This window comes from Procambarus clarkii, chromosome 89, assembly GCF_040958095.1.
Source record: "Procambarus clarkii isolate CNS0578487 chromosome 89, FALCON_Pclarkii_2.0, whole genome shotgun sequence".
Classification (NCBI taxonomy): domain Eukaryota; kingdom Metazoa; phylum Arthropoda; class Malacostraca; order Decapoda; family Cambaridae; genus Procambarus; species Procambarus clarkii.
The window spans coordinates 11459495-11484351 of NC_091238.1; the positions used below are offsets into that span (position 1 = coordinate 11459495).

General features: G+C 36.0%; 1 protein-coding gene across 3 annotated transcripts; it reads left to right on the plus strand.

The window, feature by feature from the left end:
• The first annotated feature begins 301 nt into the window (after positions 1-301).
• Positions 302-24053, plus strand: AMPKalpha (AMP-activated protein kinase alpha subunit). 3 transcript variants are annotated; one of them, XM_045767096.2, is made up of 15 exons: positions 302-500; positions 2667-2808; positions 5436-5529; positions 7519-7663; positions 8870-8976; positions 9884-9983; positions 10102-10207; positions 12228-12333; positions 13513-13640; positions 15161-15273; positions 15879-15914; positions 18394-18471; positions 18995-19065; positions 20714-20885; positions 21752-24053. In XM_045767096.2, exons 1-15 carry the CDS (start codon positions 317-319, stop codon positions 21838-21840), a joined length of 1671 nt encoding a protein of 556 aa, XP_045623052.1. In that variant the 5' UTR covers positions 302-316; the 3' UTR covers positions 21841-24053. The 3 variants fall into 3 exon arrangements, with proteins under 3 accessions (XP_045623052.1, XP_069174128.1, XP_045623053.1); XM_069318027.1 differs by lacking the exon at positions 21752-24053 and adding an exon at positions 19257-19383 and having other exon boundaries at positions 20714-20866; XM_045767097.2 differs by lacking the exon at positions 15879-15914.
• Positions 24054-24857: the final 804 nt, after the last annotated feature.

The window sequence follows — 24857 nt, forward strand, 5'->3', positions numbered from 1 at the left end:
AGTGTTGCCACACTCCGCTACAAGTAGCGAATTGGGCTACTTTTGAGAGCCCGGTCGCTACTTTCAACTTTTTGGCCTATTCGTATTAGTAAAGTAGTAAAGAAAATTTTATGCAGGAAAGTACATATAGTTGATTTACAAACATAATGTTGGATTTATAAATAGGGCTAATACATACAATACCTAAAGCCACTTGTACGCATAGCGTTTTGGCCATTAACATAAGCTGGAGCCACTTTAAAAAGCATATATATATATATTTGTTTAGGGATTTATATGTCTTGGGATACGTTTATTACAAACTTAGCGGGTATTGATGGTTGAGTTGGGTAGTGTGAGGAGCGGAGCACTGGGGGCGACTCCGTCGTCTGCATCAGTCGTCGCCATGGAGCTCTCGGGCCAAGGACAGCCGCCGGGATCACAAACTATAACCTTGATGAAAATTGGTCATTACCAGATTGGTAATACCCTGGGAGCTGGCACATTTGGCAAGGTTAAATGTGAGTTGCCCCGATTTGAACTTTATACACTTGGGTGTTTTAATGGGTATTACTATTTTTTGTGTATTTTTTTTTTTGGCATTTCTGTGGTTTTCTTGCCAGTGGTCTGCATGGTAGAGGCCCGTTATCAATATTTGTTCCAAGCAGCCCAAACATTTCTTTAGTTATGCTTGGGAAGTAACAAGAGGCAATATTTGATTTATATAGGCAAGAAAAGATATATAGGCTAGGCTAGGCTAAGCTAGGTGTTGGAGACCTCATAGTGTGGCAGACATTTGGCCAATAGTCCTTCAGATAATGGTATATCACTATTTCCAATATTGAACTTTGCTACTATTACAGGAGCCTGACCCATCCTGGAATGTGGAGGTGTAAAGTGGTCTTAAGAGTGCGTAATTACCAACTGGCGGAAATAAGGGGGGCACATATTAGATTCCGTGTAACACCTCGTGCTGTGTCGAGTTGGTCTTCACTCGGGGGAAGTTATTCGACGACGGTTTGGGAGGGGGGGGGGAAAACCCCGCTTTACTCTTTTTGAGAGATCATTTGAGTAGCGTCTGATGAAACAGCTATGCCTAACTGTGAAGATAATGGGCGTTGATGTGGTGTTTGCTTCCAGGAAAATAATAACTGCTTTGCTTGTGCAATCTGTGGTATACTGGAGTCTTATTCTACATAGTTGTTATCCACAGACTACATAGACACGTCTGTAGATACTGTATTTACGTATGTATTATATTACAGTATATATTAAAGTATTATGATACTGTATTTACGAGTATTACGATGTGGGCCGGCATCCAGGTCCTGTAGCACCGTCAGGTTAGTCCAGGTGGTTGTCAGCCTTAAGGTCCAGAGTTAGGTCCAGATATACAGGACCGAGACAGTTGGGCAAGTTTCCTTTTACCTTGATGCCTCGGTTCATTTACCAGGAAATAAGTACCAGTGAGGTAAGTGGCAGTTGTGGGTTGTGTCCTAGGGAAGGTCAGTAGTTGGGATTACTTTGATGAACCTAACCAGCTTCTTGACCCTGACAAGGTTGGGGGGTGAACCGTTTTGTGTCCATAATAAAAGTTAGATGTCACGAGATGAAATTCTTGATTTTGGAGTCAAGACGGCACAAGGTCACTAGAGACAAAGGATGTAGTTTTCTGTAAATCAAGAAAATGTTATGGTTACCACTTTAAGTAGCATGTATGACGTTTCTGTTGACCTAACCTATAATATTATACTGTAATGTTGACTAGGTAACGTACGGATAAATTTTTGATGTCTTGACATTTTCAATGACCAAGCAGAGGGGGGGGGGGGGTCAATACAGTACAGCATTGTACCTATATTCTCTGTTAATTACATAGTGGTAACACACAATTTATAAGATAGGGACAGGCTATAGGAAGAGTCCTGTGTTGACTGCTCGGTGATGCTGCTTTACGGCATGGTGGTAAACGGAACATCTCCAAGAGGCAGTGAAAATCTAATGAATTTGTGTACAGAACAACTGCCTTGTAAACCAGTGGCCAAGATCTACAGTTAGTGGATTCGAGCTAATAAGTCAAAATCAGTGAGCTGTTAGTGCATGTTAAAAATATTTAGGTGAATTAACAAGGTGAACAAGAGCACTTTATTTTCATGATACATTTGGCAATTGAAAATATAAATATGCCAGAACAGAAAAAATAACTTGTATGAATTTATGGTAATCAACAATTGGAATGCATGGGAAAAAATCACAAACCGCCTCCATCGACAAGTGAGAGGTAAAACGGCACAGATCCAGTTCCACTAGTAAGTTGGAGCAGTGTGTGCCTCTGTACAGTATTATTGTATACCGTATATTTATACATACACAGTACAGTATATATAAACAGTATTAAGTATTAATATTTGAGAAGGTTTGATGTACCTTTTGGGCTCTGCAGTATTGTTTTACTGTACAGTATCTGTTTTAAATTTATTTTTCATTGTGTCGTACCAAATCAATTATATTAGGATTATGTAGTCTTCATATAAATATACTGTAAATGAATAGGCACTTTTTATTTATTGCTTTCAATATTGTTGAATATTTTGTCCATTACTGTACTGGGCTACTGTTCTTTGCAATTCACTTGAAGATTAAGTGTTTTAAAGTTTTGCTGATTTTAAGTATTTTTGTTTTGTTAGATGGTGAACACATTCTCACTGGTACTAAGGTTGCCATCAAGATTCTCAACCGCAAAACTATCAAGAATTTGGATATGGTCAGCAAGATAAAACGAGAAATAACAAATCTTAAATTGTTTCGTCATCCACATATCATTAAACTGTAAGTGTGAGGAGAGATGCATTATATATTAGAGTATTTAAGGTTTCTTGAATGTGAGTGAAGTTATTAGTGTTTTATTATTATTATTATTATTATTATTATTATTATTATTATTATTATTATTATTATTATTATAATAACTTGGTTGGGTCCCATGTTTTGTCACCAAAAGAACAAACATTAGCCAGGTCAAGTTATTAGTACAAAAATACACATGCAGTTCACTTCACATCCAGGGAAATTATTCCTTTATCAGGACTGTGATGGTTAAGAATATGCAATTGCAATTATCTGCAATAGGGGACAATCCTGGTGCTAGTATTTTGAACAAGAAAACTATTGAGGAAGCAAAGCATAAAGACTTAGTTGTTTACAAGTAGTTTCTAAAGAGATTGTTCTTTAGAGGCCAGACCACCAGGGTGGGGGGGGCCTTACCTCGGGATTGTCAGGGGTCTCTTTGCTCCTCTGTCTAGACAAGCATTTCTGAACCAGGGTTCAGCCGAACCCCAAGGTAATCAGGGCTGCAAGATATAGTAATAAATAGGCTAATTCTAATCATGTGCAAATATATTTTTGAGTCATTTTTGTGTTTAATCTTTCTTCATTTAACCAGTATCAACAGCAAAGACAGAAATCATCTCCATTCAAGTTTACAGTGACATGTGTGTGTTTAGATAAAGTATGACCCACAATTATTTCAAGGGTACAAAGGTTGAAAAATGCTGGTCTAGACCCTTGGTTGGGGATGAATGTTTTGGCTGGTTGGGGTTCTCTGAGGGCTCACACACTTGTTTTACACGGCACGCCAAGGTCAGTTATCCCAGCCGCGTTGGCTAGGCTGTGTTGGTTTATTTTTATAATTCCTGGCGAGTGTCCTCAGTGCCTAGGTGTCCTGGTTAGTCGGTCTTTTGGGCCCTGGTAATTCCTTGCAGGTTTCAGTGAGGTCTGTGGATATCTGATCCAAACCCACTCTTGCCCTGTGCAAGTTTGAGGGCTGTTTGTCGTCCATGCCACTGGGCGACAATTGTTCTTTCTGCCTCCACCATGCTGCCTGTTGGGTTGGTGACACCTATGACCCCGAGTCCTGTGGGGCTTGTTTTCCCCATGTGGCTCTTCTTGCTGACCCTCTGAATGAAGTGCATGCTGCCTTGTGGGTTCATTTTGCCTGCCTTCAGTTTTTGCCGGCTTGTGCTTAGTTGCATGGCCTGGTGTTGGACCCTCTTGTTCTTAGGGATCTGGAGGTGTTGAATTCCACCTTGGTTTCTAGATTTTTTTTAGTGAACAAAGGAAATTGTCATATGTTGATCCCTAGGGTAATATAGTTATGATTTTAGTTATTATACCCTAGTTTTACACAAATGATATGAATATTGTATGGTTATAATACATCTATATGGATGTTATGGACTTGGCAGAATTTGTTCATGGTCTTGTGTTATTGTTTTGAATTTCTTATTGTGTAATAAAGTTATCAAGTGCCTATGGCCTTCGATTAACCATCAAATCAGAATTTGGCCTTTCCTGCCAGTGGTTGAATCTATTTCTGGAAGACTTTCTAATACGGAATAAGGAGTGGGTTGCAAGATATTTCCTTCAAGCTGAGCTGGAAACAGATTTCTGAGCAATTTACGTGCACACATTTCATTGTAGGTCTATATACAGTACTCACTGCTTTTGTCAATTGTGTACATAAATTGAGTCATTCCACACATTCCACCCTTTCAGTGCTACCACAAATGGTGTTATAACAAGGCCACCACAAGAATGCAGAATGAAACTTACCTTATGTAATGGGGTACCCCACACAGAGGCACCAATGATCTTATGACAAAAAACTTAACTGCATATGTAGCTTTTCCAGTAGCAAAGTTGTAGGCTCTCTAAATTAAAAAAAAAAAAAAAAATTTTAATTCTTGAACTTGACTCTTTAATAACAGCCTTTTCTCTTTAATAAGGCTTTTTTAAAATTTACAATGTTCATTAGAAAGGTTTAATGTTTGTTTTGTATAATGCTCGACAAATAATTCTCTGAAAATATTGTTTTTCCTTCATGTCAGTTTCAGATGTACGGTACTGTACAATAATAAGACAAAATGTAAAACTGATTTTATGGATGAGAGCACAAGGTGCTGAGGGAAACTCTACAGAAACACTAAGATGAGAGTTAACTCAACTTACTGACATAGTGCCTGACAGCTGGGTGGACAGCGCTTCGGATTCGTAGTCCTGAGGTTCCGGGTTCGATTCCCGGTGGAGACGGAGACAAATGAGCAAAATGTTTCTTTCACTCTGATGCCCCTGTTACCTAGCAGTAAATAGGTACCTGGGAGTTACAGCTGCTACGGGCTGCTTCCTGGGGGTGGAGGCCTGGTCGAGGACCGGGCCGCTGGGACACTAAGCCCCGAAATCATCTCAAGATAACCTCAAGAAGATAACTGTTTCTCTGTGTGAAATATCCCTTGACAAGCATTGGTACTTATTTATATTGCTGAAATGTCTCAGAATTTGTTACTTTTGTGATGTGATCTGAAAAATTGCTGTAATGCAGTACAGTTTAGGGTCAAATTGACTTTTTAAGATAAAATTCTTTTTACATTTTTGGATAATAATTGGTTATATTTGTATAGGTACCAGGTGATCAGCACACCTACAGATATCTTTATGGTGATGGAATATGCTTCAGGAGGAGAGCTTTTTGACTATATTAAGAAAAAAGGAAAGGTAAGTGTTAATAATTCTCTCCTTAACTTCTTACCATTTTGGCATTTGACTGTCAGTGACTAGGGCAGTCAGATCTAGCTGTTTATGCCCCGTCTCCTACCAGTTTGTACCTGGCCTGCTAATTATCCCCCTCAATATTAACATTTTCATCATAATTTTTGTTTTAATTTGTGAATGGAATTGGTATCAACAACCTTTTCCTTCAATGCAATGCACTTTCCTACCACCCATACAGGGGCCCAAAACCTTCCTTACACCTTCAACTTGATTGCTTTCTTGATTTTCACTTCTTATTTTCTCCCAGCAATTTATAGTACTGTAAGGTCTTAAGTGGATCAGATGGTTTTTGGGCCTTTTATCAGAGTAAAATTTCAATTGCTACTGTATATTAATTTTTTATTTATTTATTTATCTTTTTATTTAATTAAATGATGCAACATTTGTACATACTATTGACACACAGATCACATCAACACATCATCATCACAACAAGCACATCAACTAGAAAAGATGCAAAAATACACAACTAAATGGCTCCCAGAATTGAAGGACAGGTGCTATGAGAAGAGGTTAGAGGCATTAAGTATGCCAAAACTAGAAGATAGGAGAAAAAAGGTGATATGATCACTACATACAAAATTGTAACAGGAATCGATAAAATTGATAGGGAGGAATTTCTGAAACCTGGAACTTCAAGGAAAAAGAGGTCATAGATTTAAACTTAACAAAGCTACCGAAGAAATATAAGAAAATTCACTTTTGCAAACAGTGTGGTAGGTGGTTGGAACAAGTTAGGTAAGAAAGTGGTGGAGGCTAAAACTCTCAGTAATTTCAAAGCGTCATATGACAGAGTGCTGGGAAGACAGGATCCCACATGCGTAGCGCTCACCCTGTAACTACACTTGGGTAATTACAGATCACATGGAAAGTCGATTTCTGAGCAGTGTCCCCTTAGGCACTTTCAAACTAGAGCCATAATTGTTCACCAGGATATCCCTACACTAGGCTCCTGTGATGTTGGCCTTAACCCCTGACAAGGATGCAGTATTGGCAAATGGGTAAGGGAGATAGGAGACCTTTATATAACTACTCTATAAGGGGAAAGGCAATTACAAGAAACATTAAGAGAAAAGACATGGGAATAGACATAGTCTAAACACTAATACCAGAAGCTTACAGGAAGAGGATAATATCAGCAACATGTGGGAACTTGGCAAACATGAGAATAAACAGGGTGGCTTTGATGTTCATACACACTGCCTATGTGAGACCATTGCTTGAGTATGCAGCTCAACAAGGTGTGGATTGCATGGAACCCACACCTTGTGAAATATAAACAGAAACTTGTAAAAAGTTCAGAGACTTGCAACTAGATTAGTACCAAAATTGAGAGGCCTCAACTGTGAGGTTAGGTTGAGAGAACTCAGCATTACAACTTTAGAGGACAGAAGAACTAGTGGAGGTATGATAATTACGTACAAGAGCTTGAGGAGAATAAATGTATAAATAAGCATATTCAAATTAGAGAGAGGTAGGTAAGAAAAGTGGACATCGGTAGAAGCTGCACACGCAATAGTTGAAGAGCTGAAAGGAAATTCTCATTCCCATTACGGGTGATAGGGAAGTGGAATGCACTGAAGGAAGAGGTTGCTGAAGCCAATTTCATCCATGACTTTAAAAAGAAATATGATGAAAATATTAATGTTGAGAGGTAACACCGGGTATGAATGGTGGGGCATAAAGAGCTGGATCTCGCTCCCCATAGTCACAGGTAGGCAAGTAGCCTGGCATCATTCTGCAGTTTAAGGAGCGTTAATGTACCTGAAAAATTAGATCTTTATAGATCAGTTAACATGTTTGGTTTTCAAGTACAGTATTGTAATCCATTATAGTGCAGGTTATAAATATTTTTGAAAGAATATTAGTTTATAAATTAAATTGCAAGTCTGTACAATGTTTTCTAATAATTGTTTTGCGATTTGTTTTCAGCTGAAGGAATCTGAAGCTCGCAGGTTCTTCCAGCAGATCATATCTGGTGTGGATTATTGTCATCGTCACATGGTGGTGCACAGGGATCTGAAGCCTGAAAATCTTCTTTTGGATCACAATCTTCATGTGAAAATAGCAGACTTTGGTGAGTTTTCATTAATTTGTTTATAATAAAAATATATGCATTTGTATATGCAACCTTGACCCACCACTACTGCACAACTTCTATACCTAGCAGTAATTGGGAACATGGTTGTTAACTAAGTTATGGCTTGTGTTGCAGGGAAATCTAGTCAGTCGTCTGCTCCTGTATCCACCGTTCAAGTGGTTGGACACCATTCCTTTTCCCCGTCCCATCCCAAATCCTTATCCTGACCCCTTCCCAGGGCTATATAGTTGTAATGGCTCTGTGCTTTCTCCTGATAGTTCCCTTCCTCCCCCCCTTCCTTTTTCCACATGTGTGTTAAAAATAAAAAACCTGCTACTGCCAGGTTTTCAAAAATTAGGGCTAATGGAAAGTACAATACAACCTCACTAGAGAATCTCTAGTTCCAATGCACACTTTGCAAGCTGGATTTACTCACCCATTTTGCTGATGTGCAGATTTGTTTGGGATGCAGGGTCAGAGTTGACAGACCTGTGGGAAAGTTGATGGGCCTGACTAATAAGATGAATAAGGTTTGAGGGGCAGGATCCTGAGCAATACTTTGTGAGAGATGCATCTCTCTACTGTCTGGTACTCCTGGTAGTTGTCCATCATATAAATTTTACTGTAAAATTTCCCCTTAGAGCATGGCAAATATTAGGGTATGAATGGTTACTCCTTTAACCATTAAAGTTCAGTTCTTGGCACATGTTTATGCCCATCTTCACCCCTCTCCCTCAGTCCTCTTTCCCACCAACTCCAGCCCTCGTCTGTCTTGTACCCTCCTGTATCTGTCTTGTACTCACTCAATTATACTTGCTAGGATTGAGCTCCAGGTTTATGGTGTAGCCTCTCAATCAAGTTTTTAAAAAGTTTTAAGTAGGATATCTTAAATGTGCTATCATATTTTGTACACTAGACAAATTTTATACCTCCTTGTAGAGTGCACTCATAGCTCTACTTAAATTCATAAAATCAATAAGGGATAAATATAAGACATCTTGCTAGGACTCGCTCCAAGACCGTGTTAACTTGTGCAACTCTGTGTGTCCGTACAATAAAATCAGTCTAAAGGTGAATCGGTGAACTTGGTAATGATTCTTTGTGTAAATATTGCAAGGAAGACAAAAGATTGGTTCTTAGATTACTCTCCAATAGTAAACTATATCTAATTTGCATATTCATATTTTCATATGGTTACTACAGGGCTTTCTAACATCATGGTGGATGGAGAATTCCTTCGCACTAGCTGTGGGTCTCCAAATTATGCTGCCCCTGAAGTGATCTCTGGAAAACTTTATGCTGGGCCTGAGGTGAGAACATTAGATACCACAGTGCTAAGGTTACAGTATTCTCTCTATTTGCACATTTTACTGTGGCTTTTCTTTCAAATATTACAATATTTAAAGATTTCAAAATAAAATTAATATTTTTCATATTAAAATAGTTTGAAGTACAAAATTATTTGACAGAATCAAGTCATTAACCCCCTGGACTGTGCAAGGGTTAAATGAGCCAATATCTGTAAGCACATCGAAAAATAGTATTGAAAACAAGATTTTTGACTACAATATTATTAAAAACTGTTCCTATGCTCAGGGCATAATGTTCCAAAAATTTTACTTTTCAAGAATGTAGATAATTACCAGAGGCTTCAAATGTTCAATTTGAATACTGGGTCCCAGCAGGACTTTCAAATGTTGCAAAGTACTGTACCTAAAATATATCGTAATGGTATGTACATTTCAAGACTTAAGATGGGCAAATAGGAGCCTTCGATCTTCATTACTCGATTCAATATTACCTCTAATAATCCTCATGAGCCAAGATCACATCAACGACTGTTTTATGAGCCTCAACACAGCTCGGTCATAACATGGGAGTACCTGTGCCACTGTGCAAGCAAAGACACATGCCAAGAAGAGCAGTCACAAATCAAGCTCTACTTGGTGATAGGAGGATAGAATTTATTGGTCGCAAAAGTAAAGACATGATCAGAAAGTTGTAAATTTTGTTTTCTTTTATTATGTTGAGCTTAAGAAACTTTAGTCTAATAATCCATTTGGTTACAAGGATTGCCACCATTTCTGCATTGCTGAAGTGTTCATTATATTTTTATGGACATGTTGCTTGATTTCCCACATACAAATTGTAACATTTTCTTATTCAGTAGATAGATTATTTCACATTATTGCATGATTAATTGTGCTTTTATCCTAGGTGGATGTTTGGTCATGTGGCATCATCCTGTATGCTCTTCTCTGTGGCACACTACCTTTTGACGACGAGCATGTGCCAACACTATTCCGCAAAATCAAGTGTAAGTAGCATCCTAAGAGCAAAACATTTTTCCTGTTTTCTATATGAATGAATCAGGATTAAAATTATTCAATACTGAACAGATGTTCTTAGGAAAAATAATAACAATTTATTTACAGCGGGTGTGTTCCAAATACCAGATTACCTAAATCAGAGTGTGGTGCGCTTACTTTTGCACATGCTAATGGTGGATCCCATGAGGCGGGCAAATATTGAAGACATCAAGTAAGCTGTTATGTTATTTTTCACATGCATGCACTTTCACTCATTCATTTAGTCTTTTTTATATGTGGCTAGTAACCTCTGTATTGATTTTGTTATAACTAATGGTCCCTAACCCCTTGAAGTGCCCAATTCTGTCTTGGTTTCCTACTCTATGCAGTTCTTAATATGCAGACGAGTTAAAAATATAAAGAAAAAAATAAAGTTAATGTACAGTATTTTCTTGGCTATATGGAATTTCATATTAAATTTTGATATTGATATCAGTTACTGAAATGTATACCCTTAATTTAAAATTTTCTTGTTGGCTTCAGGGAAAACAAATTTAAAACCAAGAAAAGCAAAAATGGTCTAGAACTTAATATTTTTAATAAATTTTTTAGGTGGGATTGATACCATATGCTTTAAAACTTTTCTAATTAGGGTAATAAATTTTTATTTATAAGATTTATCATTTTATAAGGTATTAATAGCCAAGTTTGGCAAATCTTGGTAATTCTAGACATTTATAAACTGGTTCTAATTTGCTTAAAGTTCTTTAGCAAAAAAAATCATAATGTAAGCTGCACTTTCCTTGAGAAAATCCCCCAAAATCTTAATGACATCATCCTTATCAAAGGGGTAATTTGTCACATGTTCATATAACATCATTTGTTTTAAATAACAAATGTCAGGTAAAGTGATATAATGAAATTTTTAACTTTGTAATGAGGCATCTCACAAATAACTGTAAAAAATTGACCTCTTTATTCAATGTCAAGAAGCTTCTTTACTGTGAAGACCTTAGTTCAGGTTTGAAATTAAGTTTATTAAATAATTTTTTAATCAGTATTATCAGTACATTTATCACTGTACCATTCACTATAGTTGATAAGGGAATTGAAAAGAACTAATAGTAATTAAATAACAGTTACTGGGCTCGACGGTAGAGCAATAGTCTCGCTTCATGCAAGTCGGGGTTCAGTCCCTGACAATCCAAGTGGTTGGGCACCATTCCTTCCTCCCGTCCCGTCCCAAATTCTTATCCTTATTCCTTCTCAGTGCTATATACGGCTATATACATCCTACCGCATTATATATATACAGTATATATTTTTTTTTTAAGATTAACACAAGAGTTGCCTGCATATGTTTATTCAGTGATGTCCTCTGTTGTAAGATTATGTACATAATATTCCACAGTGTGTTCACTGATTTCGTATAATCAATCTTTCCTGCTAATTATAATTTTTCACATATTGGCACACACATGTTTCTACCAAAGTGGCAGTGGATGAAACAAGATACTGATAGCCAGCAGTGTACAGTATAGGTATATGCTGTACAAGGCCAAGTATCTCCGAACGTTTTTAACTTTACGACATTTTTAATAATAAGTATTTGTGAGTTAAATGCACACTAAGAGCAGTTAATTCTTTTAGAAAATAAATTTTTAAATTATAGTTGAAACAGTCATTAGACACCAAAAAAATTATCTTTGTACATTTTCTAGGAGTGACCATTGAGAGCAGCTAAGTACTCGCTATGCATACCATGATATATGTTTACAGATAATACTTTTTACCCTTCTGTGTTCTGATTTATTTTGATTGCCTAGAATTAGTGCGTTGAGCAGGTAACCTGGTTGTAACCCCGTGATGGCTGCTGCATCCAACGGTGTGCATCCTGCTTTTAAAATTTTGTTATTTTCAGTAATTAAAATGTTCCTTGACTGTCACATTTCATAAGCAGGAAATATTTTACTGGTTAATAGCAAGTGTGTGTATTTAAAGAACATTTATGTTATGATTTACACAGTGCTGTACCTGTCTGTAATATTACAATACTAGTAACACATTCTATTATGTAATCACGTTCTTTATCAAGGTACATCACGAATGATTTAACCCATTTAAAACACTTGCTGGTAAAGTGTCTTTAAATTCTCCTGATGCTAGATTGTAAAATATGTACTTCATACAGTACTTGATGTTTTCTACATACTATAGTTCTGTTGAAGATCTAAAATAATTTTATATTTCAGAAAGCATGAATGGTTCCAGAAAGACCTTCCAGCATATCTCTTCCCACCACCATATGATCATGATAGCTCGGTTATAGACCAGGATGCCATAGCTGAAGTCTGTGAGGTGTGTTATTTATTAATAATAAGAGACTTGTGTAATGTCCACATTGTTTAGGCAGATAAAGGGAAAAGTACCAGAAATGGTATGAAATTAGTGTTAGAGAAAAACTACATTTCATATGTGATGTAATCAGATGATGCAGTCCTTTTAGCAGACCAAATGAAGAAAACTGGTTGTGTATTAGGGGAAGATTTTGTTGGTGAATGAGAGAGAAGACTGATACAGATGAATGGAAGGTTTTTGAAGGAGAAAGAAGGCAACATTGTGAACATAAGAGTAAATAAAGGTGTCCTATAAGTGACTGAGCAGATTTAATCCTGGTACTTTAGGTTTGTAATTGGAAAAGTGAAATGTGTACAGAAGTTGGATCAGGTAAGTGTTGGAAGGAAAATATGGTGCAATGGAAGCCCCAATTAGGAAAAATAAGATACGATGAAATACACCTTAGAACTGCATGAAGGAGTAGTGTATGTCACTGTTGTGACGTGATCAGGAAAATCAACAGTTAAAGCAGCATAAAAATGATCAGATATGCATGTGTGGTGTTAAGACAGTGAATGGAATTAAAATTTTGTTGAAAAATAGGTAGTGGAAGTCATTAAATTGCAAGATTCTATAGAATATACTGAGATGGTTTGGACATACTAAACAAAAAAATGGTGAAAAGATTTTTCAATCCATAATATTTGAAGAAGACCAATATGTTGATAGACAAACATAGTGTGTGAGTGAGCGAGGAACTGTATATAGCACACTAGTAGTAGTAGGGCAGAGGACTACTTGGAATCAATTGTAACCCTAGTGCTTCATCCAGCCCAAGTTGTGTTACAAGTCAAGGTAGGTGTACAGTACAGTATTCTATTTCTAGATGGCCTTGCAGAATATTTGCCATATTGAAAAAGAAATTCTGAAGGTTCTTGTTTCCTTCCTGGGCCTTGGTAAAAAGATTCCCACTGTACTCGCCTAGTTGTAGCCTGGGCGCTGAGTTTTGGCTGTGTCGAAAGATGTACTGTGTCCAGTACATCTTTTGATTATGTATGTGTGCAATGCCTAAGTGCAAGCAAATTACAATATGTTGTAAGAGTTGGTATTTTTTAGGGATGACTATTTTAACTAGTAAATTGTAATATACATCAGATTTATTTGTAATCATAAGCAACTTTTTTTTTTTTTTTACCCCAGAAATTTCAAGTTGAAACAGCTGAAGTACAGAGTGCCATTGTATCAGAAGATCCTCACAATCAGCTGAAGATTGCTTATAATTTGATTGTTGACAACAAAAGATTTGCAGATGCAAATGCTCTGTACAGGTAAGATTTAATGTTGTTATACCTATAACTTACTTTTTATTACATTTGATCAGGAGACAGACATGATATGAGGGTGATGCTGATTGTTAAATATTTGCTGAATGGTGTCCCCATTCCCTCCCTTCCCCAGTCACCTCTCCCCTCCTCCCTCCCCTCTTGATTCAAGATGATTATAAAAATAAGTAATTCTTGTAAAAAACAATTTTTTTCTTTTAATCAAATAGATTCAAAAGGCTTCAGTAATAATGCTTGCTCATCAGGCCCTGTGCTGTTCAAATCTGGAAAAAGGAAATGAAATGTCTTGCTTGAATTGGAGGAATGAGAAGTCTTGCGTACTAATTTCAGTGTTAAGTAAGATCTCGCTGCATTGTTTTATATAGTGATTAATTGGCAATACCTAGAGTATATCTGGAGTGGGGTTCTGGGGAGCATTTTTTCTCTCCAACTGTGCCTGGGGCCAGGCTTGGTTTGTAATACCTTGAAAATGGAGCTCTCTCCAACAGTCTTGTGTGTTTCATTACATTATTGAGAGATCATCTTTGTCTTTGCAAAGGCATCTTTGCCTCTTCTGTATACAAATTTAGATAAGCTATACCCATGTAACAGCTTTATATAGATGACTTCTGTTTTTCTGTAACATAATGTCTGGCTCTTTAATCTTTAATGAAGTGGTCATCATTTATTCATCTCCTGAGCCACTGTTGTCAGTCATTTGCCGATTTTCACTATTTCAGTATTGTATTTCTCGACTTGTATACTAGTGATGTTAATTCCACGATACCTTGCATTGTGTCATTGAAAACTCGGAATTCAGTTATGTGCTAATTCTCTTTACTCCCAAAGTTGTAATAAGATGAAATAAATTCACAAATAAGCATTGGTGCAACAAGTGTCGGCAGCAGGCAGGTTGCTATTGTTGTTTTCCGTGGTGTCACTTTGTTATGGTGTCTCAAAATTTGTATGTTTTACACCTTGCACCAAGATTTTGTTGAATTGCAGTGAGTCACAGTCAGTACAGTATTTGTGACTGATGAGAAGTGGGGGGTATTTAATTATTGATGTTTAGGTTGTGTTGTATATAGAGGGAATGGAAGCAAGCAGATGCTGGGAGATCTCTAAATAATTTTCCACTTTTATCTTTATGGAGTTAAATTTTTTATGTGAATTTATTATGCACAAGGCTTTTCAAGACTGCATTCCTTGTGCAGATCAAGGGTCAACTGTACCTGGCATTTTAATGTCAGTATTATAAGAGAATATGGGCAGTAGTGTTGCTACTGTATAGTATAAACCATATTTAACCAAAGTGAATTGGGTAGCAAAACCTTTGAATACTGTATACAGTAACAAAAAAATGATTATTTGACATTTTGTTTCCTATATGTTAGCTTCAACAAATGCAAACCATAAGAAAGATTTTGTGTATAGTACTATACTGATTAGAAGGCAAACTGCATAGGTAAAAAATTGTGATTCACTATTGTTATAATAGTTACTCGAGTTCATCTTGTTAATTTCAGCATCTCTGCATTTTACACTGGTGGATCTCCACCCCCTGCTCCTCCAACCCCTACCTTTAGCCCATCTGACCCCAATCCAAGCCCATTCAAGCCACATCCAGAGAGGATTGCACGTGAGTTTTAGTTTTTATTTTGCACTTTATTATTCTACAGTACAGTGTAATGTAATACTATACACTACCTAAATTGCTTTCTATTTGTTAGTATATACCCTTTTTTATTTACCCAAATGAATGTTTACAATATAATAATTTACTTTACCCAAATGAATGTTTACAATATAATAATTTACTTTACCCAAGTGAATGTTTACAATATAATAATTTACTTTTTGCACTGATAAATTTTTATATTCATTGATCTCTAATTTTGATTATAAAAGTTTTTGACTTTGTGTGACATATAATTAACTAACTGGTATAACTCTGATCACAATGATCAGCATTATCCAGGCTGGACTCGAGACCCAAATTTGTGTAGCGGGTAGTTGATATTGATGGCACGAGTCATGTTTTGTAAAATGGTGTCATCTGCATCATTTTATTAATTTAGTTTAGTTTAGCCTAACTAGAACCTTTTACTGACAAATCTCTTTGAATTGGTTACCAATGCAGAATTTGCATTTCTATTAGGAAATTCAAATTGTTGTACAGCAGGTATCCTTTTCAGAATGAATTTTCTCAAAGTTTTCTTCTATATTTTATCCATGTTTCGACAGCTCATCTTGGCAAGATTCAAGCTGAGTTACGAGCATGTGAGTTTTTCATAAATATGTGGAGCTCTTCCAGTAAAGATAATGGTAACTCGTAAAAAATGTTGAACAAATTTCTATGGAATAAAATTCAAGCAACACGTGCATTAATTTATTGTGTACATGCAGAGGGGCGCAGATTTTTTAATGGGGTTTAAATTATTCCATTTTGAATGACATTCATAGATACTTCTTTTAGTGGCAGCCAATAGTATTTATTACCCACCTTCCAAACAACCCCTTGGAGTGTATGAATTTGTATGTGCATACATTGATTAAAATCTAATGAATATGTAGATTCATATAATGTAAGTTAACAGCATTTTTATCAGGGTTACCTTGGTCTTTGGTTGATGAGAAAACTGCATATTTAGTGTGACATTAACAAGTGTGTTGTCTGCGCTTTAAAGAATGTTGGTTTAATTTTAAAATTTTTAGCTGTTACTTCTCAGAAATATATTACATATTAATGACATTAGGGCATGTGTATTGGGTACCTGGATTGCTTAATTTGCTAGCATTCTGACTGTTTTTCCTCTCCTACTGTAGTTCGAAATTGACTCCTTTTAAGCTTCATTTTCTTGTTCATTCAAGGTTTAAATTTCCTTCTATTCTGCAGGTTCCTGTAGTCTCTCCTCCCTCTCTTGCAGGGTCCATGTGATTTGCTTCAGTTTTAACTGTGTTGAAGACCACACTTCAGAGTTTGCCCTAGATTCATCCTGGATGATGGATATTCAATTATTTGGGATAAATGGTGCTCTAGTGTTAGTCTCATAATTTGGAGTGAAGAGCATTTCTCCATTTTTATTAATTTGTGGGGGTGCTTCTGTTTGAGTCATCCATTCTTTGTGTGTGTGATGTTGATGGTGATATGGGAGCATGGTTGTTCGTTGTCCTGGCTACAAAAGTTGCATGCCACTTTTGGTTCTGTGAACCTTGTGACATGAACACTCGTTAAGATTGTCCTCAACGTGCTTACAGCTTGGCAACATTTTCTCATGCAGTTGCAGTTAAAGCTCGTTCTCCTTCAGTAGATTACAATCCAATTTAGGTTGCAGATGCAGGAATATTTCTATATTGGTTGAACATTTCAATTTTCTGATGTGTGGTGTATTTGTTGTCTGAGCTTGCTTGCAGTCTGATGATCGTTCTGTAATTTCTTTTTAGTAGTCAGTTGGGGAGTCATAAGCTTCTTGGGGCTTATAGCTTTGATATTGCAGTATCCCACCTCCCATTTCCCTCTACTATCAGGCATCTGAAACTTTCTCAGCCTAGCAGGACTAGAATTAGGCTACCTCAAAATGTATAGAAACATCAAAACTTATATTTGAAATGTAACTTTTTTTTTTAACATTATACAGTGCAATCTTGATGAGCTGTCTTACAGTTTGATTGTCTTGGCTGTTGGATTATAAGCAAATTAAAATGTCAGTATAGTTGCATCATTTTTTAAATTGGTATTTTTTTTTTTTTTTTTTTTTTTACATAAGAGTATTTGTTTATGCTTTACTGGGTTGGTTCATCCAAATCATGAGTTTCAAGGGAAGTCAGTTGGTAAAATAGTCCAGTTTACATAAATTAAACATTCTGAGGTTTTTAAGTTGGGGAGAAGAGTGCACATTTAAGCTGTTTGTTGGAAACAATATTGAGTATATATAAAAATATTTGTATTTTCTTTTACACAACTTGATAATGGTCCAGAATGGACCATAGTCTTTCATGGATACAGAATATAATGAAAGTTAAAATTTAATTATTGTTCTCTAATTTTTATTTCACAGATTTTTTGTTAACATTCACATACCTATACTGTACTGTTACTGTGTTTCAGCTCCTTTGCCAGTACATGTCTTGTTATGCTAAGTGTACATATATAGAATATTACAGTACTGTACATGTATTATACTTGCCCTGAAGATATGCAGTTTGATATTTAGTATTTGTGGTTTTTATTGTTCTTTGTCATGCTCGCAAACCTTGGTAATGTAGTTGAATGTGGTCTAGAATTTGTGCTGTGTAACTCTGTATATGTTTTTGTCCAACTATATACAAATATTGCAACCACAGTTGCTTGAATTACCAAGTTCAGTAATTAGAAGGTATCTACTGCTCTGTAAATGGTGCACATCAATCATACAAATAGCATAAATTAAAGTTTAGCTTGTACAGTCATTTGTAGTGCATATTGTAATGCTTAATTCTCTAATTAAATAGTTTTTCCTTAACACATTTCAAAAGTTATTAGATGGAAGACATAATTATTGGTCAATCTGTATTTTAAGATGTAAAGCATGTTATTAGAGCTTTACTGTATAATTAAATTAAAATGAAGGTCATTCATATAGTGAACACACAAATTGATCTTTGTTATAGAGAACAAATGATGATGTAGAAGCAAGTGTTGGTAGACACCTTTACTTAGTACAAGCTATGAGATGTTCTGTATGTTACATATAGTTTCTAATGTTATCTCTTCCTTCAGCCCTGAGGGAACGGGCTTTGAGTGGTGACCGAGGAGTACCTAAAGGAACACCAGGAAAACGTGCAAAGTGGCATTTAGGTAAGTCGCGTGTATGATGGTAATTTTTAGTGTTCAAAACAAGTTGTATATTTTCTTTATATACATGACACGATTAGTGATGATAAAGTAATAATCAGTATTGGACAATGCTTGCTACAGGAATGCTTCAAGATTTTCTTCTGTAATACCTAATTATTTATATGTAAAATGTGTACTTTAAATTTTACTACTGGTATGTTTAACAAATATAATCTGCATATGATTCTGTGAAATAAGGTGATTTGGATATTCTGTATAGTGCAATGCCACTGAACCCAATTTCATTATTCTGAATGCCTGGTATATCTGACTGAAATACAGAATATTAAAGTTAATAAAACTAAACTTCCTTGAGGCCACAAGTCGAGCCTGCAGGCCGGGCTCGAGGCTGAGCCTGGGCTCAGGGGTCAGTTAACCCGAGTTAATATGTTTAAGTCACTTAACAATATTAGATTTTCTGGTGCATCATGTTTCTATACAAAAAAATATTTGAATTGTTAAAAGTTGTTTATTTGCTGAACAGGTATTCGCTCCCAAAGTAAGCCCCTGGACATCATGAGTGAAGTTTACAAGGCTATGAAAGTTCTTGGCTTCGTAAGTATACCAAGAAAAGCATTGTATACAACCAAAATGTATTTATAAGGTCTTATAGTAAATTTGCTCAAGCTTGTATTTCTATTGTCATTGATGTTTTCATTAATCTGGTCTTATTATAGCTACAGTATTGTTGATAATATGGCTTAATGATTTATGTTGATTAGTCAAAATTTAAAAATGCATTACAGTGCCTGCTCAGTTTCCAAAATCATTTGGCGTTGGATCCGGTTCATGACTTAGAGGCTTGTTATACATACAGGTCAAGGAGTGCCTGTCACTTAAAACAAAATTGGCAAATGATGAATCATGATTACGGTAAATAATGACATTGAAGCTAGTTTTTAAGTATTTTATATATAAGAATTGTGTAGCTTTCACTTTTTTTTTTTCCCCATGCATCAGAGTAAGAATTTTTTTTATTAGCAGCTATTATTGTCTATGAAACAATGATGTGGTGCAAACTTGAAAAATTAGGGAATACAGCAACAAAAATAATCAGAATGTGTGCTGTTAGGAGACTGGATAAAGTAAGGAATGAAAATGCCATGGAGAGATGTGAATTTCAACAGTCAATAATTTGCAAGATTGACGAGTACTCTACGTATCAAGAACTCGTTGAACAAATGCACAAAGATAAACTGGTGGAGAATGTATTCGGTTGAACTTGAAGGTAGGCCTGGGAACCTACCCAGCCTTTGAGGGTAGAAAGAGAAGGCCTGGAAGATATTTGACCAACCAGGCAAGTGTGTGTGTGTGTGTAAGAGACATTGGGAATTGTATGTGAAAAACTTACAAAGCGTTCAGGACCAAGACTGGGTGGAAGCGTATTAAGAGAAGGAAGTGGGTGTATTTGTTTGTGTTGTATATGACATTTCACAAAGAATGGTGTACACCAGGTCTTGTGGAGGAGGAGTGTATAACTGTTGATAATTGATGGTAGTTTGTTGTGGTACTATATACTGTATACAGTATAATGAATGATATACAGTAATGAATAGACAAGTAATTTTTTTTTTAATCTGTAGCCTTCTTTCACTATTACCTTTTTCCAAGCAAATGCCTCCTAACCCGATTAAACAGGGAAATTGGATAATGATGTACAGTTTGTATATTTTGCTACTAAGATAATAGCAAAAGTTATCTTTCTCAAGTTTACTTGTTACCTAAAACTTTAGTTTAACTGTTAAGTAACTTTTCCTATGTAAAGTAACTTTTTAAGTTTGTAGTAAGAAAGTGTGATTAATTATGGTTGATAAATAATGATAATTTAATTTTGAAAAATGTGAAAACTTGCTATGTTATTAATTAGCAATTCAAATAACTTCTGATAATGTTTAATTAGTTGCTTTTATGTTTTAATAGCAAATAAAGTAGTAATATATTTGTTGTAATTTTTTAATGTAGAAATAAATTAGGCCATGTTTTGGTTTGGCCAAATCTAAGGCTCAAGGAATCGGAGGTGATCAAATCAAGAAGGCGCTGTACGGTTTTGTTTAAACATTTGTTCAGGCTAAGTCTAGTTTAATTTAAAGTTGCTTTGTTTATAGAACACAATTACTATCAATCTTGGTGAAAAAACAATATTTTAGTGATACAGTAGTCATTTCATAACCATGAAATAATGCCATTCATGTTTATCATGCAGGAATGGAAGGTAGTTAATCCTTTCTATGTGCGTGTCCGCCGGAAGAATCCTGTGACCAGCAACTACGTGCACATGGCGCTTCAGTTGTATCAGGTTGATTACAGATCACATCTTCTCGACTTCAAAATCATATGCAATGAACCTAACGAGATCACTATATCTGAAAAGAAAGGTTGGTGTTGATTTTTAAACGTTGGGTATTTTCCAGTATTGTGGTCATTTGTGTTGCCATTCCTTGTGATAACTGGAGATACTAATAATTAAACTCACTCACTGTGGAGCAGAGGTTACTAGGCCTCAGAACCCTAACCCAGTTGTACAGGTGGACAATGTGAAGTCTTAGTTGCAAACCATTTTAAACATCCTAGCTTGAGTATACTTTATTTTTTAACCTCGCAGTATGCTGCAGAAACAGATGTTACCGGTAGGTGGCCTTGGATATTTTTCCTGTGGAAAGAGTGTAAATATTTTGGCAATTAGAATTATGATGGTGTACCATGTCTATTAACTCGAACAGCCAGCACAAAATGACAAGGCTCGAGTTAATATTTAAAACTTCTGGCTTTAAAAATCTGGTATACAGACTACATAATCCACCTGTAAATACGTATAATTATGTACTTTTTTCTTTCTATAATGCCCTCTCAGTGGTTTCTTGATATAGTGAGGGGGATGGGGGGGGGGCTTTTGTATGCTGTTCATGGGTAGAAGGGGATGGTTTCTGCTCATGTGTGCTGTGATGGTGCACAATTGAAATACACTCCTGTGTGTTTGTCATACATGGAAGAGAACACACACACACACACACACACACACATGGATAGATATATGTACTGTATTTATTAATTATTAGTTACAAACAAAAATTTAATAGTTTATAATTTTTCACGTGCTAAATACTGTTGATTGCCGTGTTTTTCCTGTAGGGTCACGCACACACGCGATTCAAATTTAAATAACCTATTTTTAAAACAAATATTTAATACTTTTAAATTATAATTTTAGTATGACAATTATCCTCATCCTCTTGTACTTCAGGTGATATGGAAGAAAGCATAAGTCGAGGGCATCATGTCATGGAGTTCTTTGAGATGTGTGCAGCACTAATCACAGAATTGGCACGATAAGACAGTTCATCGACAACTGCATCACGGAGACCTATTGTGCCTTCTGATCCATTGCGTTCGTTGATTGCGTCATTATGTAGCCTGTATGTATAGTAACTAATGTATAAAATAGAATATTATGCTTGCATAAAGAAAATCTGGACTACTGTATATTGTGATCAGTGCAAATCAACAAAGTATTAGATATATTGTTTAATTATTATAGATACAGGTACTGTATTTACATTCTGCTTAATTTGTGTAATTGTTGTTAAAAAATTCATTTTTTTGGTATAACATTGCTAAATTATTTTAACTATTCCATGTTTTAGCATGAATAAGTGATCATTGTATTTATTAAATGACTGAATTGAGTGTAGCAGTTAGTTACCATAATAATGTACCTTTATATCTATAATGCTTTGTTTCTGTTAAGATCTCAATTTCCTCACTAATATTTTGACATTTTTGTGGATAGCACTCGACATATGAAGTAAAACTAACAGTACAGAAAGCATGCATGTTGTGAAACCTGCTTTGTTGAGACACCAGCCTCATTAAAATTGCTCCAAGGCATCTCAACTGCCTCTCAAAATTCTAAAGACCTTTTTAAGGTGCACTTGAAACATCTAAAGGTTTTCACATGCTGGTTTTACTTCACATTAGTGAAGCAGTTGCCACTTTCTTTGTACAACTGGTGAGTATTTGTTTTAGATTCAGCTACTTGGAATAACAAGTTCCAAGTAGCATGGGCTGTGGTGAGCCCATAGTGGACTTAATGGGGAGTGGAAAAAGGATAATGTGATATGAAACACAACTGAAAATGATAAGCAGAGCTTGGTAAAATAGTCAGCATTTATTGACGGTATAATCCAAGTTGTACTGCATTTTAAGTTATTTTTAATAACTACCCTAGTTATTTTTGCTCTTGCACAATTTCATAAATTAGAAATTTGAATATCTCCCTATTATGCATATCATAATTGTTGTCCATTCCTGGAGCTTTTTTCTGCTTTTAATCTAGATAAAGTTGGTTTTATGTAAAATATAATATATTTTGTTAGGAATTTTTCAACCAGTTACATTAAGTGACAAGACAGTGATATTAAGACGACAGCTTCTTGAGTATACCTTTCATCGATTCATCGTCTCATAGTTATAAGGTGCTTTCACTTGATCAAATTCCTGTTATATTTACTGTTTTTGTCCATCCTGCTCCTTTTACTTTATTTTTTTATTTTCTTCTACAGTAATCAAATGGGTAATTTAATATAATCAAATTTTTAGTTATCCCACTTGGTTGCCCCCTAAGGTAACATTCTGCTGTCATGACATAGGGAGTCTTGCAGGGTAACCTTCCTGCAGGGGTCACACACATTGGTACTAGAGAGTACAGGATAAGATCATCCAGCTAAATTCACTCATAGAAGGTTCAATTTATACACATTCAAAGCCTTCAAGCATTTATACACATTCACCTCAAGCTTCAAAGAATACCTGGCGTGGGTTTCGGGAGTGTTTTTACTCCCCGAGCCCGGCATGGAGCCAGCACCAGTAATTAACTACTGGTGGGTTCATTTAGCTGCTTATCTATCCTGTAACCAGGTGACAACATCTTATCAACAATACACCATACCTCATTAATCCTAGTTATATTCCTGTAATTCAGAAATGTAAGGGGAAGTGGTGAACCTGATTAAAGATGGGTGTTTACGTCCATTGGAATTTTTGTGTAGGGGGCTCTTGCTTATAGATATTGCTTTCATGTGTTTGTGGGTAAAAGTCGTGGTGTGTTTCCCAGTTTGTTGCTTGTCTGTTCAGTCGGTGATGTATGGCAGTGGATTGAGTGTGCTATTATTTTACTGTGTTCTAGCTTGGCCTAGCAGGTAGGTGATTGGTGCCAAGTTTTGGATGCCCTCAATCTTGTGGGGGTGCAGATTATATAGTTTCCTACTATGTCCTCACCTTTTGTTGCAGAGTACAACATTAGGAAATGCCAGTAGCTGTTGCCTTGGCAGCAAGGCTTCTCTTCTAAATATAGTGAGTGGGGTGAACCTGGCTAAAATGTATTTCATTTGTGTATAAATATACAGTGGTACCTCAGTTTTCATATTTAATCCCTTCCCAGAAACGGTTCGAAAACCGAAAAATATGAAAACCAAAACGAGTTTTCCCATAAGAAATACTGTAAATTGACTTAATCCGTTTCACACCCCTAAATATATTAACTAAAATACATTTTATACAGAATAATACTCTTGGGAACCTTACTTTTATTGAGGATTCTTGGTGGTGTATGGAAGACAGGAAGTGGGGAGGAGGAGAGGTGTTAGTGTTTGGAAATGGAGTTCCTTTCCATTATAACAGCAGTGATGACATTTCTGGGGTACTCTCTCTCTTACGTTTTGCAGGCATACCTCTAGGACCTGGTTGTGGCTCACTACTTGCTTGTCTTAATAAGGATCTGTCTATAGGCACTTGTTTTTTCCCTATGTTTTAATACTTGTGAGACACATCACATTGTCTCTATGAATGATCTCTTGTTTTTCCTCTATCATCATCCTCGACTATTTTCATGGGTTGAACATTACCACTGACTTTCTTGGAATCCATGGCATGATATATAATAAGAACTTTTATGTTCAGAAACCAAAAAAGCACGAAAACAATGAAATTCTTCACAAAGAATTCAAACGCGATCATCACTAGGCGGGAGACACTGATAAACTGAAGTGCCAATGCTCGTTGGACCTGTATGTGTATAAATAAACTCTGAAAGCCAAGGAAAACAACGAGAACCAAATCTAATTTTTTTGAAGAAATTGAGCACGAGAACGGAAAAATACGAAAACAGAGGTTCCACTGTTTATTTAGGGGTTTATGCAGTACCGTATTATGAAGCACTTCAATTATCCACAATAAGGTGCAGAGTGAAGGGCTGAGCTGGATACTACGAGGTTTATGGTTATCCTCTTTTTTTTTTTCCATCTTGCATTTTCCATGTGTAACGTGTGGAGTTTGAGTGAATACTTGTTGGA